Source organism: Vidua chalybeata, chromosome 20 (genome assembly GCF_026979565.1).
Source record: "Vidua chalybeata isolate OUT-0048 chromosome 20, bVidCha1 merged haplotype, whole genome shotgun sequence".
NCBI lineage: Eukaryota > Metazoa > Chordata > Aves > Passeriformes > Viduidae > Vidua > Vidua chalybeata.
This window is the reverse complement of record NC_071549.1, coordinates 3,202,945-3,229,732: the sequence shown is the minus strand read 5'-3', so window position 1 is coordinate 3,229,732 and position 26,788 is coordinate 3,202,945. Positions and strand designations below refer to the sequence as shown.

Below are 26,788 nucleotides of genomic sequence, written 5' to 3'. Positions count from 1 at the left end.
TGCTGGGGTTTGCAACCAGCAACTGTCTCTGGATGTGGGTCTGTCCCATCCATCTGTCCCTGTCCCTGGCTAGCTGCCATCAGCACAGCAGGGCTTACGGCGCTCAGGGCTCAGTGTTAAAAAAAGCCAAACCTTTGTGAATGTGGGGGTAATCTTATGCTGTACAAGCAAGATGTATTAGACATTGGAGAACCTCCCCAGAGGAGCTGTGGGGATGGTCACACTGGTGAGGACACCTTGCTCCACCACCCAGTGGGGTCCCTGGAGCTGCAAAGCAGGACCTAGTGTTGCTGCCCCATTTGGGATGCTGGGCAGCCCTGCTGCCATCCCCAGTGGCTTCCCTGTCTTGCCTCCCTGTGGAAGGTGACATCCCTCTCTGGGGTTGGTGGCAGCCGTGGCACCCACAGCTGTTTGGCTCTGGCAGCAGCAGTGACACTGAGCCTTGGCAGGGTTTTGCATGGGAAAAGGCAGCTTTTGGGGCTGCTGTCATGGCCAGAGGCTGCCTGGGGAGGAAGTGGGGATCCTGGCTGGCTGCGCCTCCCAAGCAGCGCTGTCAGTACCTGCCTCACTTGACGGGTCACACCAGGGCGTGGGCATGCTTGGCTTCACCCAGGACTCCTCCATTGCCAGCGTGAGTCACCTGCCCTGTGCAGGGTGCCCAGTTCTGGGCAGGCACTGAGGCTGTGGGTGGCAAGGAGCCACTGGCAATAGCTCTCTACACACATGCTCCTGGCTGTGGGGTTGGGATGACCCGGGACCTGCTCTCACCTTTCTGACTCATCCCATAAAATAAAATAAGGGAGAAGAGAGCCGGGAGCAGACAGGAGTGGGAAACTCAGGGAATGGGATGCTCCCAACTCTGAGCCTCCTTTCATCCCTTTGAAAAGCCTTTTTTTTGGTTTTTTTTAATGAGTTTATTTATGTAGCCAGCCTGGATTTGCAAGCAGCCCATCCTGTAACACATGGAATACTCAGTACTGAGACACCAGTAACCAGAGAGAAATACTAGAGATAAAATTAAACATAATGAGATTATGTGGCATCTCTGTCAGGGACCACCTTATGCAGAGCAAACTAATTGCCTGTGCAGAGCAGAAAGTGGGTGATGAGCACTGTCTGGGAGCTGGGGAGGGGCTGGTGCCATCAACCACAGCTTTGCAAAAGAAAAAAGCATTGGGGTTGAGTGCTGAGGAGCAAGATGAGGAGCCCAACAGCTTTTGGGGGACTGGGATGGAGCATCCTCTGGTCAGCCCTTGTGGACTCATTGTCCCCAGCAATGAGTTGCTGCTGCTAGGTTTTTGTATATTTGCAGTTTGAGTAGCCTTTTGCTAGATAATAATGAATAATAATAATAATGAATAATAATAATCTGGAGCAGTGTCTGGTTAAATTGTCAAGGTGGACATGCCAGTTGAGGCAAGAGCCAGGATAAGGCATTGAGCACTGTTCAGAGAAAGCAAACCCCCTGCCACGGTGTGGGGCCAGGGCTGCAACACCAGGGGTATCATATATATGGGATTTTTCCTTAATTTAGTGGGGAGAAAAAATATTTTAAAAAAGAAAAAAAAGCATGTGTCTGTGTAATATAAAATTCAAGTTAGGCTCTTAGTGATTTCATGGAAAACAACAGGCTTTTTATATTGGCTCTTGGGGTAGGAAGAGAGCAGGCTAGAATAAAGATTTACAGTCTTTGGGAGATTAAAGGCCCTTGGTACATTGTTCAAATACCACGAGATTAGTTTCCAAGGAGACGGATACCAGTTGCCATAGGCACCGGGGGCCAGGAATTAGGATTGCGATTTTTTATCCTGATCACGCAACCAAGTAGCTGAATGCTGTTAAAACTGGGCTTTAAATAACCCCAGTGTTAGTGTATGCACTGCTGAACCAGAGGCAGGGAAAAGAGTCTGCTTGCCTTCCCCCTGCTCCAGCACCCACTCAGGCGTGCTAGGTGGGACCCAAGTGCTGATGGAGGGGTGCAAGGGGGTACAGGGCTGGGAACCCGGGCTGGTGCAATCCCAAAACCAGCCTTGCAGGTTGTCCCATGGCTTCTGAGTTCATTTCAGGTTGTTTTTTCACTGAGCAAGGGTTTGCCAGCATCTTCTTGCAATAACCAGCAGTCCTGGTGGTGCAGGAGCTAGGGATCCTCATGGATTCATGGAATCATGCGGTTTGAAAGGGACCTTAAAGGTCACCTAGTTCCACCCCACCCCCGACATGGGCAGGGACACCTTCCACTAGACCAGCGGGATGTACCAAGGGGTAGAATTATCAGCCTGCTAATTTTGGCTTCCCCATGCCACTTGCTTCTGGGAAGTGCAACCTGAGCCCTGGCGTTTGAGGTGCCGGATCTGCGTCTCTCCTTCTAGGAACTGCCAAGCAGCGGGCTTTTGTACGGGAAGAGGTGCTGAGCTCCCTGATGCAGGCAGAGTTTTGGGGCTGGGCATCCCCCTGGGGAGGGAGGCTCAGCTCTGGGAGCCGTGCAGGCACCCAGGTCCCTGGGGCTGGGTGGTTCTGCTCGCCCACCAGCCACCAGGAAGCTCATCTTGGCCTTGCTGACCCCAGCCATGCACGCGGGGCTGCTGGGGCAGGATCCAGCTTTCCATGCACGGTGCTTTCAGCATCCCTCCCTGCTAGGGTGGGAATGCTCCAATTAGCACTTTTTTTCGCCTTGTTTTTCTTTAAAATTTCTTTAATAAATGAAGAAGCAGTTGCTGGAAGCAAGAGCTTCTGCGCCTGCCTGCTGTGAGATTGCAGTGTGGAAACTTGTCTGGAGCTGAAAGCAGTGCTGCTGGAGCTCACAGGCAGAGTGATCCCCCAGCAGCTGCCATGCCATGGAAGTGTTTATCCTGGGGGAGATGAGATACAGCTTTTGAAGGGCACTTGATCCTCTTCTATCTCTCTTTGCACTAGACAGAAGCCTGCTATAATTTTATTATATTATATTAAGGTATGCACCTAGGCTAGGCTTAAGGAAATCAAGGTGGCTGCAGAATGCAATGCCCTGGTTGGAGATGGAAAGTGAAATTCCCGTGGTAGACACTTTTCCATGTAGGAGCCCCCAGTTTGCTCTTTGCTTCTTTTATAAGGGGGACTAAACCACAGCAGGTGCCAGATTATCCAGGAAAGAGGAGCCGAGGCAGCAACGCTGGTGAATATTGTCGTGCCCGTGTGTGTGTGAGGGGGTTTTCCAGCAGGTGCCTTGGGATTTGTGGGTAAAATAAAACAGGGGAGGAGGTGTTCGGTCATGAGAGCTTGCTCTGCCCTGTAGTACCCACTTGGAAGGAAACAGGCAGGGGAGATACAGGGTTTGGGAGAGGCAACAGAGGCAGCGAGGGCACAGTGGGGATGCAGGCACAAAGCAGTGCTTGTGTCCTCACTGTGCTGGTAGCACTGTGGCCCAGACTACACCAGAGGGTGTTTGCCCCCCAGCTGTGCTGCTTTCAGCCTTTGGAGAAAGGTATCACCTTGAAAAGCTGATATCAGCTTGACACCTTTCAGTCCTGGAAAAGCTGCAGCCCACGGCTTGGACCTGAGCACTCTTTGCTGAGTTCAGAACTGGCTGGATGGTCGGGCCCAGAGAGTGGTGGTGAGTGGTGCTGCATCCAGCTGGGGACAGTCACCAGTGCTGTCCCCCAGGGCTCTGTGCTGGGGCCAGTTCTGTTCAATATTTTTATTGATGACATGGATGAGGAGATTGAGGCTTTCATCAGTAAATCTGCAGATGACACCAAACTGGGAGCATGTGTAGGAGAGCTCTGCTGGAGAGAGACCTGGAACAGCTGGATGGATGGGCAGAGTCCAAGATGAAGTTGAATAAATCCAAGTGCCAAGTCCTGCACTTTGTTCACAATAACCCCCTGCAATGCTCTAGGCTGGGGACGGTGTGGCTGGACAGTGCCCAGGCAGAAAGGGACCTGGGGGTACTGGGCAACAGCTGACTGAACATGAGCCAGCAGTGTGCCCTGGTGGCCAAGAAGGCCAATGGCATCCTGGCCTGGATCAGGAATGGTGTGGCCAGCAGGAGCAGGGAGGTCATTCTGCCCCTGCACTCGGCACTGCTGAGGTCCCACCTCGAGTGCTGTGTCCAGGCCTGGCCCCTCAGTTTGGGAAGGACGTTGAGACACTCGAGCGCGTCCAGAGGAGGCAACGAGGCTGGAGAGGGGCTGGGAACACAAACCCTGTGAGGAACCACTGAGGGAGCTGGGGGTGTTCAGCCTGGAGAAAAGGAGGCTCAGAGGTGACCTTATCACTCTACAGCTCCTGAAAGGTGGCTGTGCTCAGCTGGGGTTGGGCTCTTCTCCCAGGCAACCACTGACAGAAGGAGCAGACACAGTCTCAAGCTGCACCAGGGGAAGTTTAGGTTGGACATCTGGAAAAAATTCTGTATTGAAAGAGTGATTGGGTGCTGGAATTGTCTGCCCAAGGGTGGTGGAGTCACCATCCCTGGATGTGTTTAAAAAAAGCCTGGACGAGGCACTCAGTGCCATGGTTTAGTTGATGAGGAGGCGTTAAGTCAGAGGTTGGACTTGATGAACTTAAAGGTCTTTTCCGACCTAGTTCAGCTTGTGATTCTGTGAAAAGTAGCAAAATAAAAGGGAATTTTTGGATGTGTGGAGAGATTTGGCAGCAGTTATGGGGCAGCACTTGGACCAGGTTTGGGACTGGGGTTGCATGAACACCCAGTTTAGGGATCAGATGTGTCCTCAGCAGATGCTTCTCACACCGGGGGTGTGTGGCAGCGTCGCACCTGGGGTCCCTCAAAACCCAGAGCTCCTTCCCTGTCCCAGGAGGGCTGTGCTGCAGGGGCACCCACACACAGGGCACAGATTAGGGCTTTTCAGGGTGTTTAGACAGTTGAGGGTATTTCTGGGCATTTTGTGAGTGGCCTGGACCACAGTTACATCTGCTGCACCACTGACATTGGTGCTAGTGGAGCAGCTCACCAGCCACCTATTAGGGACACAGCAAACCATGATTTGCATGGCTTTAGATGGAGATGATGTGGCCACAGAGGCTGAAGGCTGGCACTGAGTTAGGTGTAAGGGATTAGGGTTTAGCTGGGCAGGACAGGTGGGTTAAAGCAAATTGGCCATGTGGAGCAAGTATCTCCACTGCTGCAGAAAAAAAAAATGCAAGGACAGCTATTTGGCAAGCATGGGACCATGTCACAGTGCTCCTGTGTCCAAGATGGCTTTGGTCACATCTGCTCCTCTGATACCAGTTTTTGCTTAAGCAATGAGAAGAAAAACACAAATGGAAATTCAAGCCTGGTCCCTACCCTAGCTTTTGCCCTTGCTGTGGCTGATGTGGTTTTAAAGGCTTTTTGCTCAAATGGCTCCAGCTCACCAGGCACCTCACTGATCACAACTACCTGCAAAAAAGGGACCTCCAAAATCCCTGGGATGGAGTGGGACAGGGAAATACCCTCTGAGTCACTGCCCCTTCCTCACTGGTGAGATAACCCTTATTTCATCAAGATATATACATACATACATATATATATATACATATATAATGTTTTTGGGATTTTTTTTGCTGTAACTATGTTTGGTTAATTTGGGCCTCCCACCATCTCATCAGAACCACTGAGGCAATAGGTAGAATTTTCCTGGAAAAATGAATAAGTGGATAATTTCCTGCCACTGTTGTGTGGAACTGTGGGCAGGACCAGTGCAGTGGTCAGTTTTTTTTTTTTACTCTTTTTTTTCTAATTTTTTTTTAACCCCCAGCTGCTCCATGGAAACGTTAGAGGGACTGGTGAGGCGATGTGCCTCCTGTGGGTGCAGGGCTGGGGGGGCCCCTGGCCCATTCCACAGGAATTCATGAGTCTCCCAAGGTGCCTGGTTTTTCCTTTGCTGCAGCACAGGTGATTCATGAGTGAAACTGCCCCGGGGCCAAGTTTCTAATCTCTCCCAGGATTATCAAGGGAGATGTTGTAAGAGCCAAGCAGGAGATGACATCCTGTGCCAGCTGTTGCACAGCACCCTGTTCCCCTGAGATTACTTTGTGGATGAGAAATAATTAAAAAATAATAAAATTTTATAACTTAAAAAAAAAAAAACCTAAAAATGTTAAAACAATCTGCAAATGTTTGCTTGAGCCCCATGACAGTGGTGTGATGGTCCTTGAGACAACCTTTGCTCCTGGGGTTGAGACTTAGTTTGCAGAGGTGTGATGGGGCTGTCCCAGGAGCAGGACCCCTGTGGAACCATCAGCCCTTTGGTGCTGTGCCAGGGAGGGATTTCAGTAGGACAGGCACGTGGAGCCCCAGGAAGTGGGGCAGGCTGCTCTGCACCCATCCTACTCACCTTGCTCACTTTTGCCAGCCTGAACTGCTCTAAGAATGGTTTACCCTAGTTTTCCTAAAGAGGACTTTCCCTTTAATTAGACAAACAACTTCAAGCCCTGTGTCTTAATTTGATTTAAATAAGCCTAGCACTTGCTAGTGAAGTTTTCTCCTTTTTATTCCAGCCTTTCTTAAATCCACTGTCATGCTCTTTGTGACCACAAATGATTAAAAGCTTTACTGTGATATTGTCCCCCCCATCCCTTAAAATCCCCTTGTGTTACTTGAGTCATCTTTTTGTTATGTTTTGGGTTTTTTTTTTTTTTCTTGTTGAGTGATTCTTCTTTTACTTATTAAACAATCAGCCAGGGGAAAGGGATTATTTTTGTCCCAGTCTCCTGCAGGATAAGAAGGGGATGCAGGTACCCTGCCCCATTTCCCATTGATGTTATCCCTGTCTTTCCTATTGGTTCCCTCTCTGCAGCCAGATCCAGCTTGTGGCTTTGCTTTTTGCAGCCAAGAGAGGAGCATCTCTTCCCTGGCAGTGCTGATTCCTGTGGGAGGCCATGGCTGAGCAGGTTGGTGCAGCTCTCCAAGTGGATGCAACCAGCCCCACCAAGGCAGGGACTGCTTCTCCAAAACGCTGTTAGGAGGCAACAGAACGTTCATGACATAGCAGCCACATTTAGTAATAAATAGGGCACTCAGAAACATGTACTGGCATCAAAGTAAAGCTGTTTTCTAAGTGAGTTCTTGGAGGAGTGAAGAAGGGAGTGATGCTCCCTGGAGCAAGGCAGTGGCTGTCCCCAGCTCAGCTTGGTGCCCAGCATTGGCACCACCAGCACCTCGCTGTTTCCTGCCAACTGCAACAAGGCATCTCTTATTAGCACAGCATCCAAGAAAATACAGAATCTCAACTTCCCTGCTCCTGCAGAGCTGTACTCAGGAAGCTGCTTGGGAGCTTGCAGATGAAATGGACTCTTGTCTGTCTGTCTGTCTGTCTGTCCCTCCATGCATGCACAAACTGCAGGGCTGGAGCAGGGCAGATTGCTTCCTGGTGTTGCTGCAGCTTCCTGTGATGGTAAAGCTGGAGGTGCCTGACAGAGACCTGTCTCCAGCACGGGGACACCTGGGGTCTGTGCCCAGCTGCAGGACCATATGTTCAGTTTCCTGCTTTATTTTCCAAGCTAATGCCTGGTTAGGCCAGGTTCCTTCCTGTCAATATTATCACGTAGGAGTTGTCCATCAGCTTTGTTAGAAAGTGTCAGATGGGTGGAAAAGGATTTTCCTGGGTGACTATTAGTGTGGCTGAGTTTCCAGCTCTGCCATCTGCAGGTGCCAGTGGAGCCCCAGCACTGCTTGGCTGCTTTCAAGAGCTGGCAGCATGTGAAAAAAACCTGGAGGGCTCATCCAGAACAATTCCTGAAATTCAGTCATTATTGTTTAATGGGATTTCTCTCCTCTCTTCATTAGCTTGTTGCAGACCCTTATAAAAGTTTGCCCAGAGGAGCTGTGGCTTTCCCATCCAGGAAGTGTTCAAGGCCAGGTTGGACAGGGTTTGGAGCACCCTGGGATGATGGAAGGTGTCCCTGCCATGGCAGGGGGTTGGAATGAGATGACCTTTAAGGTCCCTTCCAACCCAAACGATTCTGTGATTCTTTCATAACATGTGTGTGCTTGGGCACCTGCAAAGATGCCAGTGTAGGGGAGCTTGTTATTTTGGGCCAAACCCCACCATTTCCCCAGTTTCATGGGGCAGCACGCTCTGCTTTGCTTTTAAATTCCTTCTGCTTGGACACAGATGTAAACTTGGGCAGGAAGGTGAATTTGGGGATTTGCTGTTGCCATTAAGCCCAGTGAGGCTGGGCAGCTGTGGTTATCGACTGAATGGTAAATTGAGTTATGTGCAGGCAGCTTCATCTATATTCCCCACCTTCTGCCCATCCAGCCTTGTTAGGGATTCTCTAGCCTCTTTCATCCATTTGCCAGCACATGATTTATGATCTGATTCAAGTGCCTTTGGAGCTAACTTGCCACCCTTTATTCACAGGATTAAGACTGGGTGGTGCAATACTGCCCTCCAGATGGAGGGGCAATAGCTGGGAGGGATGTGTTGGGTGCTGGGGGTGATGCTGTCTCGAGTGTGGGTGCCCCAGCATGGGTGCTTTGAGGGGAAGATCTTGCCTTAGTGTTCCTGCAGCATTGGCATTACCACGAGTTGAGATGAGACATGAACACTGAGGTGCAGAACCCTGATGCTGTTGCTGCCCTTGTGGCTGGGTCACAGGATTTTTCCCCGTTTGGCTGTGAGGGATGGAGATTCTGGGGCTGAGCCTCTTTTCAGATATGTGGCCCCTGCACGCCGCCTCGTCCTGTTCCCCCTGACACCAAGAACTGCAGAGTGGGGTGATTTGATTAGGAGCTTACCATGAGCTGCATCTCTCCTTGGGGTGAAAGCAGAGCACCCTGTGACTTTGACCTGTTTCGGGGACACTTTGGGTGGCAGGCTCTCCTCTTGCCCAGGATTTAGAGTGGGAGGCACAAGGGTGGTCAGCACGGTGTCTTTGTGGGGACAGAGCCATCACCCCCTGCTCAGGGCTGCCATCAGAGCTTGAGCACAGGAGTGCCCCGTGCCCACTTCAGCACCACATCATCTGCATGGCCACGGGCTGGACAGCTGGGGTGTCCCACCATGCAGCTGTCCAGTGGCCCCTGTGCTGTGGTGGCATCTCCTTGAGGGTGAGCTTCAAATGCAGAGATGATCCAGCCACTGCTGGTGCACACAGCATTGACTCCAGGGTTTGATTACAGCTCAACAGCTTCTGCAGTTACCTGCCTTTAGCAGAGGACTCATGGGGATGGTGGGGTTCAGGCTGCTGGGGCCTCTCTGCATGCCTCAGTTTCCTCAGTGTACCTGTGCCAGCATTGCTCCCGTAGCACACGATGGTAGTGGGGCTTCTGTGGTGATGCTCAGCTCCAGCTCTCTGTTAGTAACAGTGATGCATATCTCTTTCATTTTTTTTTTTTTTTTCTATTTTCAGGTAAATATGGCCTTGGCAGGGAAGCCTTTAGATGTGACACTCACCACCTCCAGAGCTGACCAATGGAATATGGTTTTTCCTCAGAGAGACGAAATCATCACCAGCTTAGTGTCTGCCTTAGACTCCATGGTAAGAGGCCAGTGACACCCCTGTCCCCACCCCCCTCCCTCCTTTGGCCTCCATTTAGCAAGGCTGTCTGGGTGCAGGGCTGGCACACGATGCCTGGTGAGCTCATTCTGCTCTCCTCTGCTGCTGGAGAGCCCAGGGAACTGCTGAGAAATAAAATCCCTTTCCTGCTCTGACAGCCATAAGGATCATAAAGTCAGCACAAGTTAATCTCAGATGTGTATTGTTTTCCCATTAATATTTATGTTGGTATCAACTGGCTGTAGGGTGGTTGGCTTTTTTTTCTTGCTGTTTTACCAATGTTACTGTGAGCATTTACACAACAGCAGAACAATGGCTTTTTATCTCTGAGAACAAAGAAAATAACTTTCATATCTTTTGACGTAGAATTCCTGGTGGAAACCTTGCCTAAGTCAGCCGTGCTTACATAAACAAGATAACTGTCTGGATTAAGTCTCGTGGACCAGAGCTAATCTTATTTTTAACTGTGAATGTGATCAATAAGGGAAAGCGGATGTGTAGTAACAAATGTCTAATGCAATGAGATGTGCTAAATAGCTCTCTCTTTTTAAAGTCAAGTCATATGTAATGCATTTATCCAGGATATGTTTTCCTCTCTATGCGGGTAGATGTTTTTTCATTAATACCAATTTCCTTCTCTTTGACATCACCACCCCACTAAGGAGCAGGTTCCCTGGAGCCTACACACCCCAAGCAGCTTTGATGATTTATATACTTGCCATCCTGTACAACAAATTACGTTACCATAGTTTGGCTTCTTAACGAATATTCATTATTATGCAGTCCTTGTTAGGTGTTTACACAGGGGCCAGGGAGCCAAGCTGATCCTGAAATTCAGCCTTTATCCCAGCACTTCACCAGTGACAGGCTCTGTGCTCACTGAAACCTAGCTGCTTGTGTGCCTGGTAAATAAACCACAGGGCCATATCCATGTCACCAAGCAGGCTTAGGGTTTGGATTCGTTCTGCATCCAAATCTCACCTTAGTTTTTGTGTTTATTTTTTGAGTTTGGACTTCCTGAGCAAAATACTTCTCTTTGCGACTGGGGTTTTGAAAGGAGGTTTCTTAAAAATACATGTTTTGTGGGATTTGATTCAATGTCTCCTTTAAGAAGGTGAGCAGGAGGTAAAATGACCTAGTATAGAAACTGCCCTAAGCCCACACAAGTGAAGTTCCTTGTAGGTGTGTGCAGGGAGCTGAAGGTAGCTTAGGGGGGTTGGTCCCCCTTTCTCTCCCGCTCCCTCCCTGGCTGCCAGCATCCTCCAACTCCTCTTTGGGGTTGTTGATGTGTCTAACCAGGGCTGATGCTGGGAAAATGCCCCCTTTCTTACCCATTTAAATGATGACCTGGGGATAGCATCTTCCTAGCACCAGTGCTGTAGCTACAGGAATATGACTCAGGCTGCTGGCACTGAGTAACTATTATAATATAAAAAATACTAATAAAAATGCATACACATGTGTATTATGTGGAGCAGGAAGGGCATGTTACATAAAATGGATTAATGGAAGAAGTTTTTTCCATCTCTTTATTGTTTTGCATAACTGTACAAGAAGAATCGTTCCACTAATCTGGACTTTGACCATATTAGTGTTCTGCAGCTGAAATAAGATTCCCGTGTTCCTTATTCCATTAGAGCTGGTGGAAAAATGCAAATTGTTATCGGTTGTGGTGTGGGTTTTTTGGTAGACTTTCTTTTAATAGGAATGTTTTCTTTTAAAGAAAGGCAATAAAAGTTTATTTTTAGGATAGGAAAAAGTGAAATAAAACGATGGGTAAATAGTTCTTGTTTTCCAGATGGATATTTTTGTAGAGCTGTAAAGTCACCAAAATTTTTAGGGGATGTCATAAACCCATGAAATTCTGACATAAACCAGAACACTGCTTTTGATGGGAGAATCTTTTGACGGGAAGGAGAAAACCCCACTGGGAAATGGCAGGGGGTGGGAAGCAGGGCTGCTGCCCCATCCTGTGCTGTGCTGACCTGGTGCCTCCAACAGTGCTCGGCGCTGTCCAAGCTGAACGCGGAGGTCGCCTGCATCGCCGTGCACGAGGAGAGCGCCTTCGTGGTGGGCACTGAAAAGGGAAGGGTCTTCCTCAGCGCCCGCAAGGAGCTGCAGGCTGACTTCCAGAAGTTTTGCAGTGAGTATCCGCACCGGCACCATCTTCCAGGCCAAGGCTTTTCTCTCCTAAAGCATCCCTGAGGTGGCTCAGGGCTGGATGGCTGCTCTGCTGCCCTGCTGCTCTTTGCCTCTAGCAGTGCTGCCAGAGCGCTGCAGAATTTTTTGAGGACTTAGCAGAAATAGTTTTTCCTAGTGATCCTCCCAGGAGCAGAAGGGCTTTCTTGGTCCAAGGCTTTTTTCCTGGTTTTGGAAAAACAGGAATGGATTTGGTAGCTGGAAGTGTTGGTTGTGGAGTTGCTAGTATTTTTTAGGGATGAACAGTGCTGACAAGATATCTTGAGCAACAGCTGTGTTCCCCCAGTCTCAGATCAGATTCACCAAGTATCTGAGGGATACCTGTGTGTTGCAAGCCTTCTGTCCCAGCTCTGTACCTCTGCCAGTTTCCAAAAAACAGTCTGGGAGCTGAAGGGAGGGTGGGAGCTGTTCTGTGAATGGGGACCTCATTTCTTGGACAGCATCATCCCCCGCATGCTAGCTACTGCTTTCCTCACTCAGTGTAGAAGCTGGAATGGGATCTGGTTTTGGTGGTGCTGAGGACACCAGAGCTAGATCTGTTCTATGGTGGGATGTCAGTGGAGAGAAATACATGGTGTTGACAGAAACCACATAGGTGCTTAATCCATTGGAGAGATTGTTCAGGAAGGGTTTGCTCTGGTGACACCAGTGCTACGAAGCTGCTCAGGTCACTGGGTTGTTCACTGCATGGCTCTACAGGAGCAGCTCTCTGCCATGGCTCTGCCCAGCCCCTTGTCCTGCTGCCCTGGGCAGCTCCTGGCCAACTCCACTATTCCATCCTCTCACATCCTGGTTAGTTATCCTCCACTGCATTCTGCAGGACAGGAGGCATTTGGGGGATGTTTCCTACATTCATGGACAACTCTGCCTTCCCTTCCCACCGCCCACAAGATGTGGATGGCAGTGGGGTGGCCAAGGGGAGGGAACTCCCTTGTGTTTCCTCAGGCTGAGAGAGGTTCAGTCTGGAGAAGAGAAGGTTCCAGAGAATCCTGAGAGCCCCTCCCAGTACCTAAAGGGGACTTACAAAAAAGAGGGAGAGTGACCTTTCACCCAGGCAGATAATGATAGAACAAGGGAGAATGGTTTTAAGCTACAAGGGGAGAGATTTAGATTAGGTGTTAGTAGGGAATTCTTCTTTTGAGTGTTATGAGCTACTGGGATAGGTTGTCCAGAGAAGCTGCAGCGGCTCCATTCCTGGAAGTGTTCAACGCCAAGTTGAACAGGGCTTGGAGCAACCTGGTCTAGTGGAAGGTGTCCCTGCCCATGGCAGGGGAGTAGAATCAGATGGTCTTTAAGGTCTCTTTCAACCCAGACTGTTCTCTGATTCTGTGATACATCCTGGTTGATGACCTACCCTTGTGTGGGGGCAAAGCACCTGGCACTAGATCCTGATTCCCCTCTCTTTGGTTTCATTTACACTTTTGTCAAAAAGAAATAGTCATGTCTGGTTGAAAACAGAAATCTTGAGCATGGGGTTTGAGTAAAATGGATGATGCTGCAGACAGGGTGAAATGAATTGAATTATACAGACCCTGACTCAACTCCACTCCATAAAGCCCTTACAACTGGCAAACAGTGGAAAGTATCCCTGGAAGTGCCTCTGATTTCTTGCTGCCCTCTTAGAAAGATCTGAATTAATCTAAAGCAGACATCACTTGGAGATGTAAGAAGCCTCTTATCTCTCTGGGGCGCAGACCTCGCTTGAGCACCCTCCTTTATCTGAACCTCTGGTTCTGCCTCTCCTGATGCAGGGAGGAATTGGCAGTGATGAGGATTAATGTCAGTGGAGGAGGGAGAGGCAGTACTCAGAGGATGCAGATGCATTTCACAACCTTGGTAAAACACCCAAAAAAAATTTTCCAGGACCTGTTTTGCCATGCTGTGGGAGGCATGTGGATCTTTACAGGGGTGGCATGGTGGCTGTTTACTTTGCTGTGTCTAGTTCTGTGTGTGTCCCATGTTGCTCTTGACCATTCCCTGTGATGTCCCAGCCATGGACTTTTTCCACAGAAGGATCTATGAGCTCCTTGAGCACCCAGGCAGCATGCAGGCCTGATTGCCAATAGGAGTCTGTCAAGGATGATGAAGGAATTAGTCCTTTGTCACCAAAAATCCCTTGCAAATTACTGTGGATAGAACAGCAATAATGCATTTGTAGTGTTTAATTTTCTGTGCATTTAGAGATGCAAAGAAGTCAATGCTGAAGATATGCTTTATTTGAGGTTTAATGGGGGAAATTAGCAGGAAATAGCTGGTATTACTGAGCTATGTGATGCTGAAGGGTAAAAAAGCCTCCAAGAAAGGCGGATTTTCTTTTCCTGAGAGATTGAAGGCTAAGCAGATTGAAACCAGAGACTAGAAATGAACTGCCCAATTAGTCATAAATGTTTCAGTCTGGCTGAGTGGGAAAAGCCAGGGAAAAGGGGGCAGGCACTGGATGAGTGACCCTGCTGCTGGCACCACTGCCTATTGCCAGCACCTTTCCCTGCACGTTGGGGGCTGCTGGGATCAACCCAGTGTGATCTCATCCAAGCTGGGGCCTGAGGTGGGTGGGAGAGCTGGGACACCTGTCTGCTCAGCCAGAGGCACCACCACTTCTCACTGCAGTGACTCCTGTTTTCTCCTCTCCCCCGCAGGAATCCAGCAGAGGAAGGAGCAGGACGCAGAGGTGCAGAAGAAGGCAAAGGAGTGCGGGCAAAGGGTGCTCAGGGTCTCCCCGGACCAGGGATCAGATGTGTACCTCCTCAGGAAGATGGTAGAGGAAGTGTTTGATGTGCTTTATAGTAAGAACCTTCATGCTTCCCTTGGGGGATATGGAATGTCCCTGGGGCTCACTGAGCTGCCCAGCACTGCCACCAGCTGTGGATTTCATCACCAGCCCGGCTCCTCAGCGTGGGAGCAGGTGCTGGCAGGGGCAGCATGGTGAAATGTGCTCCTGTACAGAGTTAGCACTGCATTGAGATGGGTTTTGGCCACTGCTTCTTAGTTTTCCAGTGCCCCAAACTGAGCCAAAAAAATCCCTGTGCTGAACGAAGCATCCTTTGTGTCCCCTGACCAGGCGAAGCCTCTGTGGTGCCCTGAATGTGATTTCCAAGCACACCTTTAAACCTGCCACTGCATCCACAGCAGCTCTTTCATAGCACTCTGTTGGACCTCTGCATATTCACTCTCTCTTTTCCCTGGCAAGTCTATTTAAAAAGAAAACAGATGATTTTCTAGCATGTGGCCCTGCAGCCCCAACTTTGAGAGATGAGGTGGTGCCGTTCCAGCACATGCATCATCCCCAGCAATAAAGCTTCTGCAATTAAATATAGATGACCATATGGCTGTTGGTATGGAACCCAGTGGGTTGCAGAGCTCCTTCCAGACCCAATCTGCAGTGGCTTGAGCAGCAGCAGCCCCTTCTTCTTGCTCACAAGGATCCACTGGAACCCCCGTGGAGCAGCTGGCAGTAGTGGCCATGCTGCTGGCTCATCCCCTGGCAGCACCTCTACAGCTGTGGTAGTCAGGGTAGGAAAAGCAATATTGGCTTGGGAAAACAGCCCCACTTATTCCCCCATGCTGCTGAGTGGGTTATGTTAGTTCTGCACAATGCTTTGTGGGAGTTCAGGCCCTGTGGCTGGACCAGCTGCAGAACTGGGTGCTTGGCTTTTCTGGCTGCAGCTCCCCGTCACCATCTGAGATTCAGGACTGGTAGAGCCCTGCTGGGGCTCTGCAGATCTCCCTGAATGCACAGTGCAGGCTTTGCCCCTGTTTGTGTATGTGATTTGGAAGTGGGCATTCCCACACAACAGGAGGGGGATAATGGGAGCTACACCAGCCATGCTGGGCTCACGTGCAGGATTTGCTGCTGCTGGCTGTTGCTAGCATCTTCCACAAGCTTCACAGACAGGAAGAGGGAGCTGACATCCTTTCTCCCCTGGGACAGACAGTCACTGAAATTCTCTGAAGCCACTTAAAAGACTTAGAGGCAATATTCCCATTAATGGGAGCAACCAGATCCTATTGCTGCTGTCCAAAGGCTGGGCCCAAGAATGAAGGAAGGGATAATGCAGAAGAGCCAAGGGAACAGAATGGAGAGGGTGTTTTTTGCTGGTGAATTCCCTCTCCAAGCTTCAGGTCTCATTGTCCTGCTGCAGGTACAGTGCCAAACTTTGCTGTCCTCTTGGGAATATGTGAATTACTAAAATCTGACATACAATAAATACATAATTGTATCTGCATGGGCTTTATGAACCATGCAGCCCATCCATTGGATGATTAGTAAGGCTTTTTACAGTTTCAAGGTGTATGGAAGTGTGTGGGGACCCACTGGGAAGGGCCTCTCCTGGTTGAGTAGGGAGAAATACAGTAGATGCCCCAGGGTGATTCTGTTTGTTACACTGAGAGGACTGTGAGAGTTTAACAATTATGATTCTTAGGTTTTTTTTTTTTTTTATTCCTTTTATCAATAAGGATTGGAAACAAAAAATCTTTTAAAATGCTCAGTCAAAAAGATTCCCTCCAGAGCCTGGTAATCTCTGCACCAACAGGATGACTGATTACCAGTGGCTTCTATTAAACAGGCATTAATGATGATTATTGTCTCTTCAGCCAAACCATGAGTCTCTGTGCAGCAGTGCAAGTCTTCTGAAGGTCACCTTGACAATAACATGGTCCCCATAAAAATATGTTTGGGGATTTCTTGAGCATTGGGTTGATAAGGAGCCACTGTGGACATGGGAGCTTCTCCCAGTCGTGAAGAGAGGTGATGAAGGGAAGTGGAGAGCTGCTAGAACCAGCACGTTGGGGCAGGGAAACTGTCAGCTTGTAGAAAGTAAACTCATGGTGTCATGGTTCAAAGACTTATTTGAAAACTTTGCTTAATTAAAATATTATCAATCCTCCCTATAAGAAGCCTTAATGGCTCATGCAAGTTGCACATCGTTAGTTATAATGCATTCCTTCAAAGGACATGTTGAAGAAATCACTTTTAGTAAGAACTTGCTGGCAGTGTCACAAGATTTGAAGTATTTCTGTAAGATCTTTTGGTTTTGGGTTTTTTTTTTTTAAATAGAGGGAAAAAAAAGATTGGAAAGAAAATCCACAGTATAAAATCCCTCAACAACTTAAAGGTCCTGTAACCTTCTCTCTCTGCCTCTCAGCCTGGAGATGAAGGTGCAGGCACTGTATCATGCCACCAGATGTTTTGCATCTGGACACTGCTTTGCCAGGTTGCATTCCTTCATGGCTGTTTCTTGTGCTTCATGCTTTCAGCACCATGTTTATTGATCACAATGGCTTGGCTGTTGGTTTCCAAAGTAATTTTTTCCCAGAGAGTGGCTTGAAGGTTTTGGCCATTCCTTGAAATCCTTCAGAGCAGGCTGTTTTTCTGATGGTGTTGTGCCTGCAAAGTATAGTAGGGCAGCCCTGGTCTAGGCACACAGGCTCTTTATCTGGCTTAGAAAATCCCTATATAATGGCAATGCTCAGTGCTTTTCTGCTGCTGCAAGGGAAGGGAAAGCAATTTGTACCTGACTCCTTAGGGAGATTCTGGTGTCAGAGGTAAAATGGAGCCAGAGGCCCATGGTGGGACTATGTTGCCAGTGTTGAGGGGAGCAGGTGAGAGTTCTGGGCTGCTGGAGGTGACTGTGCAGTCAAATGTATCGATGTTCAAGCTGTCTGTGAATAGTGGGATGGAGGGAGATTATTGGTTTTGATTTTTTTCCTTATCTGTCAAAGTGAATCAAAGCTGCTTGACAGCAACAGCAATCAAACTGTTTTCCGTTCTTCCAGGAGGTAAAATAAGAAAACTGACTAGAAATGAGGTTCCCAGAATATCTCAGTAAGCATGAGATTAAAATCATTGTGAGCTCCTCTGCCTTCTTTGTCAGCCCTTGGCTCCTTACACCTTGCTGATGGCCATGTTTCTCACTGGCATATGGCTGGGCACTCCCAGGGGTGGGCTTGTGCCAAGTGACCCCAACTGAGGATTCTACTGTGAAACCTGAATGATGAGACATCTGTTTATTGGCTTTTATGAGCTTTTTATTAATTAGTGCTTTTAGAAAGGAATTTAGCCTTGCATGCTGAATGCGAAGGTAGGAATGGGTTTTTTCTCCTAATGATCCTGTTGGTATTTCTTGCTCTTGCATTTCGTCCTCCAGCCCAGCTCAGCCATGGTCAGGGGCACAGGGTATTTGTCAGTGTGTAACTCTGTCCCCTCCCCAGGTGAAGCCACGGGGAAGAGCAGCGTGGTCCCTTTGCCGTACGAGAGGCTCCTGAAAGAGCCAGGCTCACTGGCAGTTACTGGCTTGCCTGAGGGAATCAGCTTTAAGAAACCCCTGGAGTATGATGTGAAATCCCTGATGGCCATCCTAGAGCACAGCCACAGCATCCGCTTCAGGCTAAAAAGGTAAATTTGGGGACCTCCAATGAGCAAGACAGCAGCAAGCCCTTGGGATGGTGGCACAGGCAGGAGGGTCCCTCCCATGTCCCAGCTTCTCCTCGAGACCCACAGACCTAGGTCCAGCTGTGCCAAATCCAGTCTTGCACAGAGATTTGTTCATGTTGGGAGGCTTGAGTCCATTTCAGACTCATTTCTATAAAAAGTGTGTGTAAACATGCACATTAACTGCATCTTTTTCTGTGTCTCTGCCAAAATTTCCACTGCGGTAAGCTAAGTGCTTTTCTGTCTCCGGAGGGATTTCCAGGGTAAATGCTGCAAGTGTCTTCCCAGGCTGAAATGGGTTTTTTAATGCCAGACAAGGAGGGAAGTGGGGGACTGCAGCAGAGCAAACTCCCCCTTTTGGCCACATTTACGCAAGGGGTTCAGTAGTTTTAGGTGCATTTCCCCTGCATTTGCCTGGCTGGCAGCACCTCAGATCCATTCAGAAAAATGCTGAGCATGACCAAATACCTCCTCTAAAGGCTTGATGCTTCTGGAAAATCAGGCTGAGACAGCTAAAAGTAGGACACGCAGAATTTGAGCTGTCTGTGAGCTTGTGGCTCCCTGTCTCATGTGGAGCACGTTGGTTTCTTGAGTCTGAAACTCATTTGTAGGCTGACTGAGCTCCCCCTTGAATGTGCCATGGGTGCTGGGGGCTGGCACAGGCAGTGGAGCCGAGTGATTGTGGTCATTAAAGGTTTCACCCCTTAAATGCACCGGGCATGGAGCTGTGCAGCTTGGTCCTAGCTAAAAAAAAATGCTTTGAACTAACCAGCTTTGACTAACCAGCTCCACTTAAAGAAGACAAGAACCATTTAGGTGCCTGAAGATGCTCAGGAGTTTGAGTGAAGGATGTAACTTCTGAATCACAGAACAGAACTATAGAATGGTTTGTGTTGGAAGGGACCTTAAGGACCATCTTATTCCAAGCCCCTGCTGTGGGCAAGGATGCCTTCCAGACCAGGCTGCTCCAAGCCCCATCCAGCCCGGCCTTGAACACTTCCAGGAATGGGGCAGCCACAGCTTCCCTAAGCAACCTGTGGCATGGCCTCACCACCCACACAGGGATGAATTTCTTCCTAATATCCAATCCAAACCAGCCCTCTTTCAGTTTGATGCCGTTCCCCATTGTCCTGTAACTCCCTGCCTTTGTCAAAAGTCCCTTTCCAGCTCTCCATTACCTTTGGGTAATGGAAAGCCAGAGTCTGTTCTCCCCAGAACCTTCTCTTCTCCAGGCTGGACAATCTCAACTCTCTCAGCCTTTCCAAATAGGAGAGGTGCTCTAACCCTGTAATGGTCTTCATGGCACTCCTCAGCAAGGAGCCTGGCAGCTGGTGGTGCAGCATGTCCCACCCTCCCAGGCATGGCTCTTCTTCCCCATCCACATCCTCGCTTGTTGCAGCTTAGCAGTGCCATGGGCTCAAAGGAACCTGTTTTTCCCTCCTCTTCTCCCTTCCTTCCCCTCAGGCCAGCAGATGAGCCCAGCCGAGAGCCCAACCCCAACATCGAGTTAACTTGTTCCTCCCTCGCCTCCAAGGGCAGCCGAGACTCCGGTGCCAACGGCCCTGTGGCCAAACTCGCCACGCAGGACGCCCCCTCCGCCATTGCTGTCACCAACTTCCTCTACGGCGTCTCGGTGCCCGGCCCTGTCGCCATCGACCTCAAGCAGGAGGTGTCCTCGGGGCTGCCCGCGGCGGGCGAGGCGCTGCTGGCCCGGCCGGCGGGAGAGCTGAAGGTGCCTTCCTCACAGGAGTACAGCGACTGCTGTGGTAATAGCCTGGAGTCTGCTCTCCCATGAGGGCCTGGTGCACAGCCCAGCCCTGGCCCTGGCAGGGGGCAGGCTGGGGGTTTTGGTGTTCCGTGGATGAAAACCAGTGTAGAGCTTGGCCTGTATGGAAATGAGCAGAGCCCTTGCTGTGCTGCACTGCCCCAGCCCTTCCCTGGGTGCCTGCAAGGTGCTGGCAGGGCACACCTCTGGTTTTGCCCCAAAATGACAGGTGCTGCACCACCAGGCCAGAAAGGCAGCGGGAATGGGGATGGCAGGGGTTGGTGTGGCCAGCACCACACCCAGGTGTCACAGGTCAGGGTGCATGGAGGAGAGACAGAAGGAGTGGCAGGGGACAGCACTGAGGCTCTTGTGGTGTCTGGAGCACTGGTCAGGCTCTCATCAGCCCTTTCTCCTTGTCTCCCCTCTTGTCCAGGACAGAAATCATCAGTCTCCGGAGGTCCCCTCATCCAGAATGTGCACTCATCCAAGCGCATCCTCTTCTCCATTGTCCATGACAAGACAGGTCTGTGTCCTGCTCCAGCATTAAAGGCAGCCTTAGTGAAAGGTTTCCCCTCACCACATCTCTCCCCAGCAGTCTCCCAGCCCTCTCCACACTCTGCAGGGACCTGGCAATGCTGGAGGGGATGTGTCTCACATTGGAGCCAAGACCTTCATCTCTGCTCCGGTCCGTCCCTGCCATTCCAAGATGCTGCTAGTGGTCCTTGAGCACTGCTGGCTGGCTGGGAATTCCCATCTCTGCTTCCTGCACAGGGAACCAAGGCGTGGCTTTGGGACAGGATGTTTGCCCCAGCTGCAAACAGCACATACCTGCTGAAAACTTGGCATTATTTCCAAGTGACTGAAAGCCACTAGTCCCAGTGGGATTCTGCTGCAGTGCCTGGGGGGATCAGCAGTGGGGAGGAGACTGCCATTTCCCCACCTCCACTGCAAGCCTGCCTTAAAGAGGAGAAAAAAATATGGGTGGGAAGGTTGGGAAAGAGGAGAAGACGGAAAAGATCCACTTGTGAAAGGGCTGTACCTTTCAAGGGTTCATTCCAGGTGGAGTTGGCTCTGCCCAAGAGGGTCTTTCCTTCCAGGCTGAGAAATTTTATGGGGTCATTTCTTAGGAATCTGCTCTGCACATGCCAAGAAGAGTGCTTAGGTCAGGGGTTGGAGAAGCCCAGACCTTATCTGCCAGCCTGGCAAAATTTGCTCAGGAGCAGGGAAATAATTTTTAAAGTCTTGTTCCTGTTTCGCAGCACTTTGCAGGAAAAAAGTGCATCTGCTGTGTATGAACCATATGGAAGTTTCTTATTTCTTGTATTTTGTTTTGATAGATAAGTGGGACAGTTTTATAAAAGAAACTGAAGACATCAACACCCTTAGGGAGTGCGTGCAAATTCTTTTTAACAGCAGATATGGTGAGTAGGAGTTAATATCCCATTATGCATCTGCGGTGCTTGTGGATTGCATATCATTATATAGCAATCATTTTTGTTCCCTAACACAGCAGCAGAAGCCATATGCTAGAGCTCCCTGCTCTTCCTAACACATTTAGCTCAGCAGCTCCCAGTCTCCTGAAGGTTATGTCAATATTTCTGTTTGGAGCCCCACACCATTGTCAAGGGATTTATAACTGGGCTGTTAAACAGTTCTGTCTGGGAATGTGGATCATAGCACTTGGGCACCAGGAGTGGTGGCATGTGGCCCTTTTACATACATGTGGCAGGTAAAAAGAAGGTGATTGTTGTTGCAGCTGCTTTGTTCTCCATCTGCATGGCTTGCATATGTTGTTGGTGCTCCCTTTGCTATGGGCAGTGCTTTTGGTGTAGCTCCTGGGCAGTGGGGGAGGTGGAAGCTTGGGAAATCACTTGGGGCTGGTAGGCACTTCAACTGTGCCATCCCTTGTCAGGATGTGTAATTCTTGAGTTACAGATGGGCTGTAGATATGTGCTCTGTCACCTGTGAGTTGTGTATGGGCTTAAGACAAGCCCTTGAACTTGTGATGTATAGAAGTGGTACTGGAGTGTGCCCAAAAGGTAACAGAGCTCAGGAAGAGTCTGGAGCATGAGTCTGATGAGGAGCGGCTGAGGGAGCTGTGGGGGCTCAGCCTGGAGAAAAGGAGGCTCAGGGGGGACCTTTCCACTCCCTACAGTTAGCTGAAGGAGGTTGTGGCCAGGTGGGACTCAGTTTCTTCTCCCAGGTGACAAGTGATAGAATTAGAGGAAATTGCTTCAGGCTGCTCCAGGCAAGGTTTAGATTGGACACTGGGGAAAATTTCTTCGCTGAAAGAATGGTCATGCACTGGCATAGGCTGCCCAGGGTACTGATGGAGTCACCATCCCTTGAAATGTTCAGAAAAAACATATGGACGTGGCACTCGGGGACATGATTTGGTGAATATGGTGCTGCTGGGTTAACAGCTGGAATCAATCTTAGAGGCTTTTTCCAACATTAACAATGTTATGATTCCACGTGCTATGCAGATTGGGAATCATAGAGCTCACAGACCCACTGGGGTGGGTCACAAGGAGTTTGGGAATGATATCTGGACTAGCTCACTCCTGGTTTGAGCATCACTGGACGTGTCTGGGAGTTTTGGAAGACACTTAGCTGTGTTTACTGCTGCTTTCCTTTTTGTGCCATTTCCCATGGGAGAGCTGCTCCTGGGGCTCACCTTCTGGGACAAGCAGAGAAGAGGGCACAAGGCATTTGCTCTGCTTGAGTTCAAGCCCTCACACCTTTGTTTTAGCATCCGTAAAAGACAAAACACTTGTGTAAATGAAAACCATGTGTTCATGTTTCAGCTGAAGCCTTGGGGTTAGACCACATGGTCCCTGTCCCATACAGGAAGATTGCCTGTGACCCCGAGGCAGTGGAGATCATTGGCATCCCAGACAAAATACCTTTCAAAAGACCTTGCACCTACGGGGTCCCCAAACTCAAACGGATACTGGAGGAGAGGCACAACATCCATTTTGTCATCAAAAGGTGGGTGGCAAGGACAGCAAAAGGAAGTGTATGGCTCAAGGGTGTCAGGAATTTGAGCTGTGCTCCTTCCGTCCTTCCTTCATTTCACCCTCTTTCATAAGACAGCTCTTTCTCCCTGCAAACCTCTGGTTTTCATCTCTCTCTCTTTCTGCAAGGATGTGGCAGAGCTGGCTGTGCCATGATGGCCCCCAAGCTCTGCCACCCTGTTTTAAGTGATCGTGGGCACCAAACTTTGCCGATGCCACCCCAAACATTTGAAGGTGGTTGCAGCACCTTCAGTGACATTTGGTGGATGGGAGCGATGCCCCTGGGTGGAGGGAGCAACATCCATATTCTCACAGGGATTCCCATCCACCTTGTTTTTCAGTGATCACTTGTGCACATCCTCTGTGTCTGGTGATGAGAATCTGTCACCTACAGGACAGGCACCGTGTCCAGGTGTCTGCTTTTCCGCTGGCTAGGAGGAGTGGATATATTCCTAGTCATCACTGTGCTGTGCAACCTCCCTTTGCTTCTCTATCAGGAAAATCTGCTCTGTAATACATTGATTTATCCAGTCCCTGCCTATGCAGCACTTGTGTTGTTCCATTCCTAGAGGTGTGAAATGGCAGCGCAGAAAAATCCTGGACAAGGCTCCCAAAGGGGGCTAAAATCACCAGCATTGATGGAATTCAGGCATCCTGAAAGGGATTAGCTTTCCTGATGTCATTTGATAGAGAAGCCACTTTGTCCTGCTTTGTTCAGGCTGCACCAGGCTGGATCAGGATGTGGGATGTGGCCTGGACACAGTTTGCTCCTATGAGCAAAGTTGTGGGTAGCACCAAAATACAATATTCAGGAGACAGGTGACATCGTGGTCAGTGGTCTGCATTGGAAATTGAAGATCCAGTAACAGCTACTTTGGTCCCACTGTTTCTTTTTGTAAAGGCAGCCTACTGCAGCCCCATTTAATAAGTTAAATTAAGACAATGACTACTTATAAACAGATTTAGAGATGCTTTAGGTAAAATCATATGCTACAAGGTTGTTTGGCTGCACAACAGGCTAAAAGGCCTTTTTTTTAGCTGAAAAATTCGTTCAATATTTTTAGAGAATGAAAAAAAATTACTAGTTTGACTTGGTTTAATGCTATTCATTAATTAAACCTCCAACTCAGCCATTAGCAGCATCTATTTCTAATTTTTCTTTTCCTTTTCTCCTAGGATGTTTGACGAAAGAATTTTTACAGGTACGTTCTCCAAATCCTTTGATTTATTGCCCACAAAATTGAAAGGTTATCCAGAGAAGCAGAGTTGAAACAATGTCACCTGTAAGCAGAGGAAGTGCAGGACACATGCAGTTATGCTCAGTAAGGAGAAGCTTTGTCTGCCCTACACCAGGACATGCTGAGATTGCCTTTGCCTGGTATCAGTGCAAGCTCTGTACTCTCCTTAAAAATTGAGTTTTGAAGGTTTAAGTGAGAATTCCTGGTGTATGAGGCTGGGCTGGCTTCTGAATCAGGCTGAGCCACAGTAGAGGGAATATCTGTAATTTCAAGAGGAAGAAAATTACTGCTGTGTTCCTCACTGGTAAATTATTCTTTCTTTGACTTTCTTTGCTCTGTGTCTTTACTTATTTTTTCTCTGAGCTGGAGAAGCCAACCTAATTCTTTACTGTGAGGGTGGCAAGGCCCTGGCACAGGTTGCCCAGAAAAGCTGCAGCTGCCCCATCCCTGGAAGTGTTCAAGGCCAGGTGGGATGGGGCTTGGAGCAATTTGGGATTGTGGAAGGTGTCCCTGCCCATGGCAGGGGGTGGAACAGGGTTCTCTTTGAACCCAAACCATTCCATGATAAGGAGACAGGTGCCCATGCTGTCAGACTCAACCCACTCTCCAGCACTGCCCTCATACACACCTGGATTATGGCATTGCATCCAGATTTATCCCACCCAGGTCCTGGATTGCCTGGGCTTGGCTCACAAGTAAAGACATGTTTTGGAGTGATGTTTTGGTTTTTCTCCCCCTGAGCTGCCAACTGCACATGCTGGTAGCTCTCCAGACACCTTCTTCCCAGATATCTCTGCCATCCAGATTATCACTCCTGCCCCACAACAGCCCCAGCCCTAAGGGTGCTTCCTGAGCATGGTGAGGTTGGAGCCACCCAAAGGGGACCTCCAGCAGAACCTGGAGAGGGTCCCACCTATATGAGGAATTTCTTTGTCTAAAGCTATTAATGGCTTTTTTTTCCTCAAGAAAATTATTTCTTTAAGCTCTAGCCCATCCCCAAGGGATGGAGCACTGAGCTGTGTTTTGGGATGCTTGGATTTTCCTTGCATAATGCCTGCATGGTATCTGGGGGAGGCATCATGTACATCTGCACATCAGCTCCTGACCTGCTGATGGAGACCACTGTGCTGTGGGCTTGTGGATGACATGGTAGGCAGGTACAAGTCAAGATATTTAGAGATGAGGAAGCAAACCCAGCAGAACTGGGGTGGGTGACAAGTCCCACTCTCCTGACAGTTCCCTGCAGGGCTACCAGAAGCAAAACCCATTAAACCTGTCTCTGTGTGGTTTGTGTCAGCACATCAGCTTGTGCAAAAAAACCCACATCTGCTGAGTCAGGAGGTGCCATTTCTGCAAAGATATTCTTTTCTGAGTGGAGCTGTATTTTAAGTTGCCATTTGTGAAGTATCCCAAAGCTTCCCCATAAAGTTTTGTTCACCCTTTAATTAAAATACTCACCCACTGCTCGGAAACCTATTTTTGTTGCTCCCCTGGGTAGCAGCTTCAGGCAGGCTGTGCTGGTGCAAGAACAAGATTTGGTTCATAGAAAGCACAGATTAAAAGGAGCCTTTTGGACTGGCAGTAGATAAATAGTGTTTTTAAGGTTCTGTATTTCTGCTGATCCTATTGCCAGAGCCCTGCCCTTTCTTGCAGGCTGGAACCAAAAGGAAAGTGGCATCAGGTTCCCATAGATGGAATATGTTTTAGAAGGGTGAGGATATTGTAATGGTGTTTGAGACCAGCAAAGGGCCTTGGACAACAGCTGTTTAACAAGACATCTTGTGGTTTCTGCAGCCTCACAATGTAGTCTCGCTCCCTCCTTGCCTCAGCCCTCATTCTTCAGCTCTTTGCTCACCTTCCCTGCCTGATTTTATTTCCTACTCTGCCTTCAGATTACTCTTTCCATCTCCAAGGTCATTGATGAGGCTTCATTTCAGCTCCTTTCACGCTGCTCAAGATTAGGGAAGGGAGAGAGGAAGTTTTTCATGGTGGCAGGATGCTTCTGTCCTTCTCTGTGTCACTGTAACAGAGATTTCTCCTGTTGCTTGGTGGTCTTGGAGCTGTGAGACAGGGCTGCCTGTGTCTCTGCTACTCTGTTTTTCCAAGTTTGCATCCAGTGCAGCACATCCCCTCCCTTGGGACAGGGACAGTTCTGCCCACTTTAGGGCTTGCTCCTACAGCAGTGATCCATGGCCCTGGGTTTTAGTCCTTACCTCTTGGAACCCTTGTCCTGTCAGCCAGCCCTTTCTGGAGATGCTCTTTCCTGGCAGGGCTTCCCAGCACACACATAGTTATGGAGAGGTTTAAGCAAATGTCTTGCTAATATTTTAACATGTGAACCCAGTGGAATCAACACCCTTGTCTTTGCAAGCAGGGTACACTTGAAAACCTGCTCCCCTACCCTGACCTCAGCTCGGGGCCTAGGAGGGGTGAACAAGCTGCAGCATTGGCACCTCCAGTTGCTAATCCTGGTTTTGCTTTTCTCCCAAAACCCACCATGCACACCTGGCAACAGGAAGCAAATTTACCAAAGATCCAACCAAGCTTGAGCCCTCCAGCCCTCCCCGGGAGATCTCCCCCGAGCCTCACCGTGGGGCCACGCTGGAACTGGTGGGGACCTCTCAGGCCAACAGCAGGTAAGTGGGACTTCTGTCCCTGTTCC

At 49.3% G+C, this 26,788-nt stretch overlaps 1 protein-coding gene across 8 annotated transcripts in view; it reads left to right on the top strand.

Moving 5' to 3' along the window:
- The window catches only part of GTF2IRD1 (GTF2I repeat domain containing 1), a 69,148-nt gene that overhangs the window by 12,199 nt on the left and 30,161 nt on the right, over positions 1-26,788 (top strand). For all 8 annotated transcript variants that reach the window (XR_008434342.1, XM_053961456.1, XM_053961458.1 and 5 more), the window contains exons 2-11: positions 9,331-9,459; positions 11,479-11,620; positions 14,313-14,459; positions 17,887-18,070; positions 19,571-19,872; positions 20,305-20,394; positions 21,209-21,292; positions 22,679-22,862; positions 24,065-24,090; positions 26,642-26,762. Coding sequence is in view for 7 of the 8 variants with exons in the window: in XM_053961456.1 (XP_053817431.1) it covers positions 9,337-9,459; positions 11,479-11,620; positions 14,313-14,459; positions 17,887-18,070; positions 19,571-19,872; positions 20,305-20,394; positions 21,209-21,292; positions 22,679-22,862; positions 24,065-24,090; positions 26,642-26,762 (1,403 nt within the window). In the remaining variant the exon portion in view is untranslated. The remainder of the gene's footprint in view (positions 1-9,330; positions 9,460-11,478; positions 11,621-14,312; positions 14,460-17,886; positions 18,071-19,570; positions 19,873-20,304; positions 20,395-21,208; positions 21,293-22,678; positions 22,863-24,064; positions 24,091-26,641; positions 26,763-26,788) is intronic.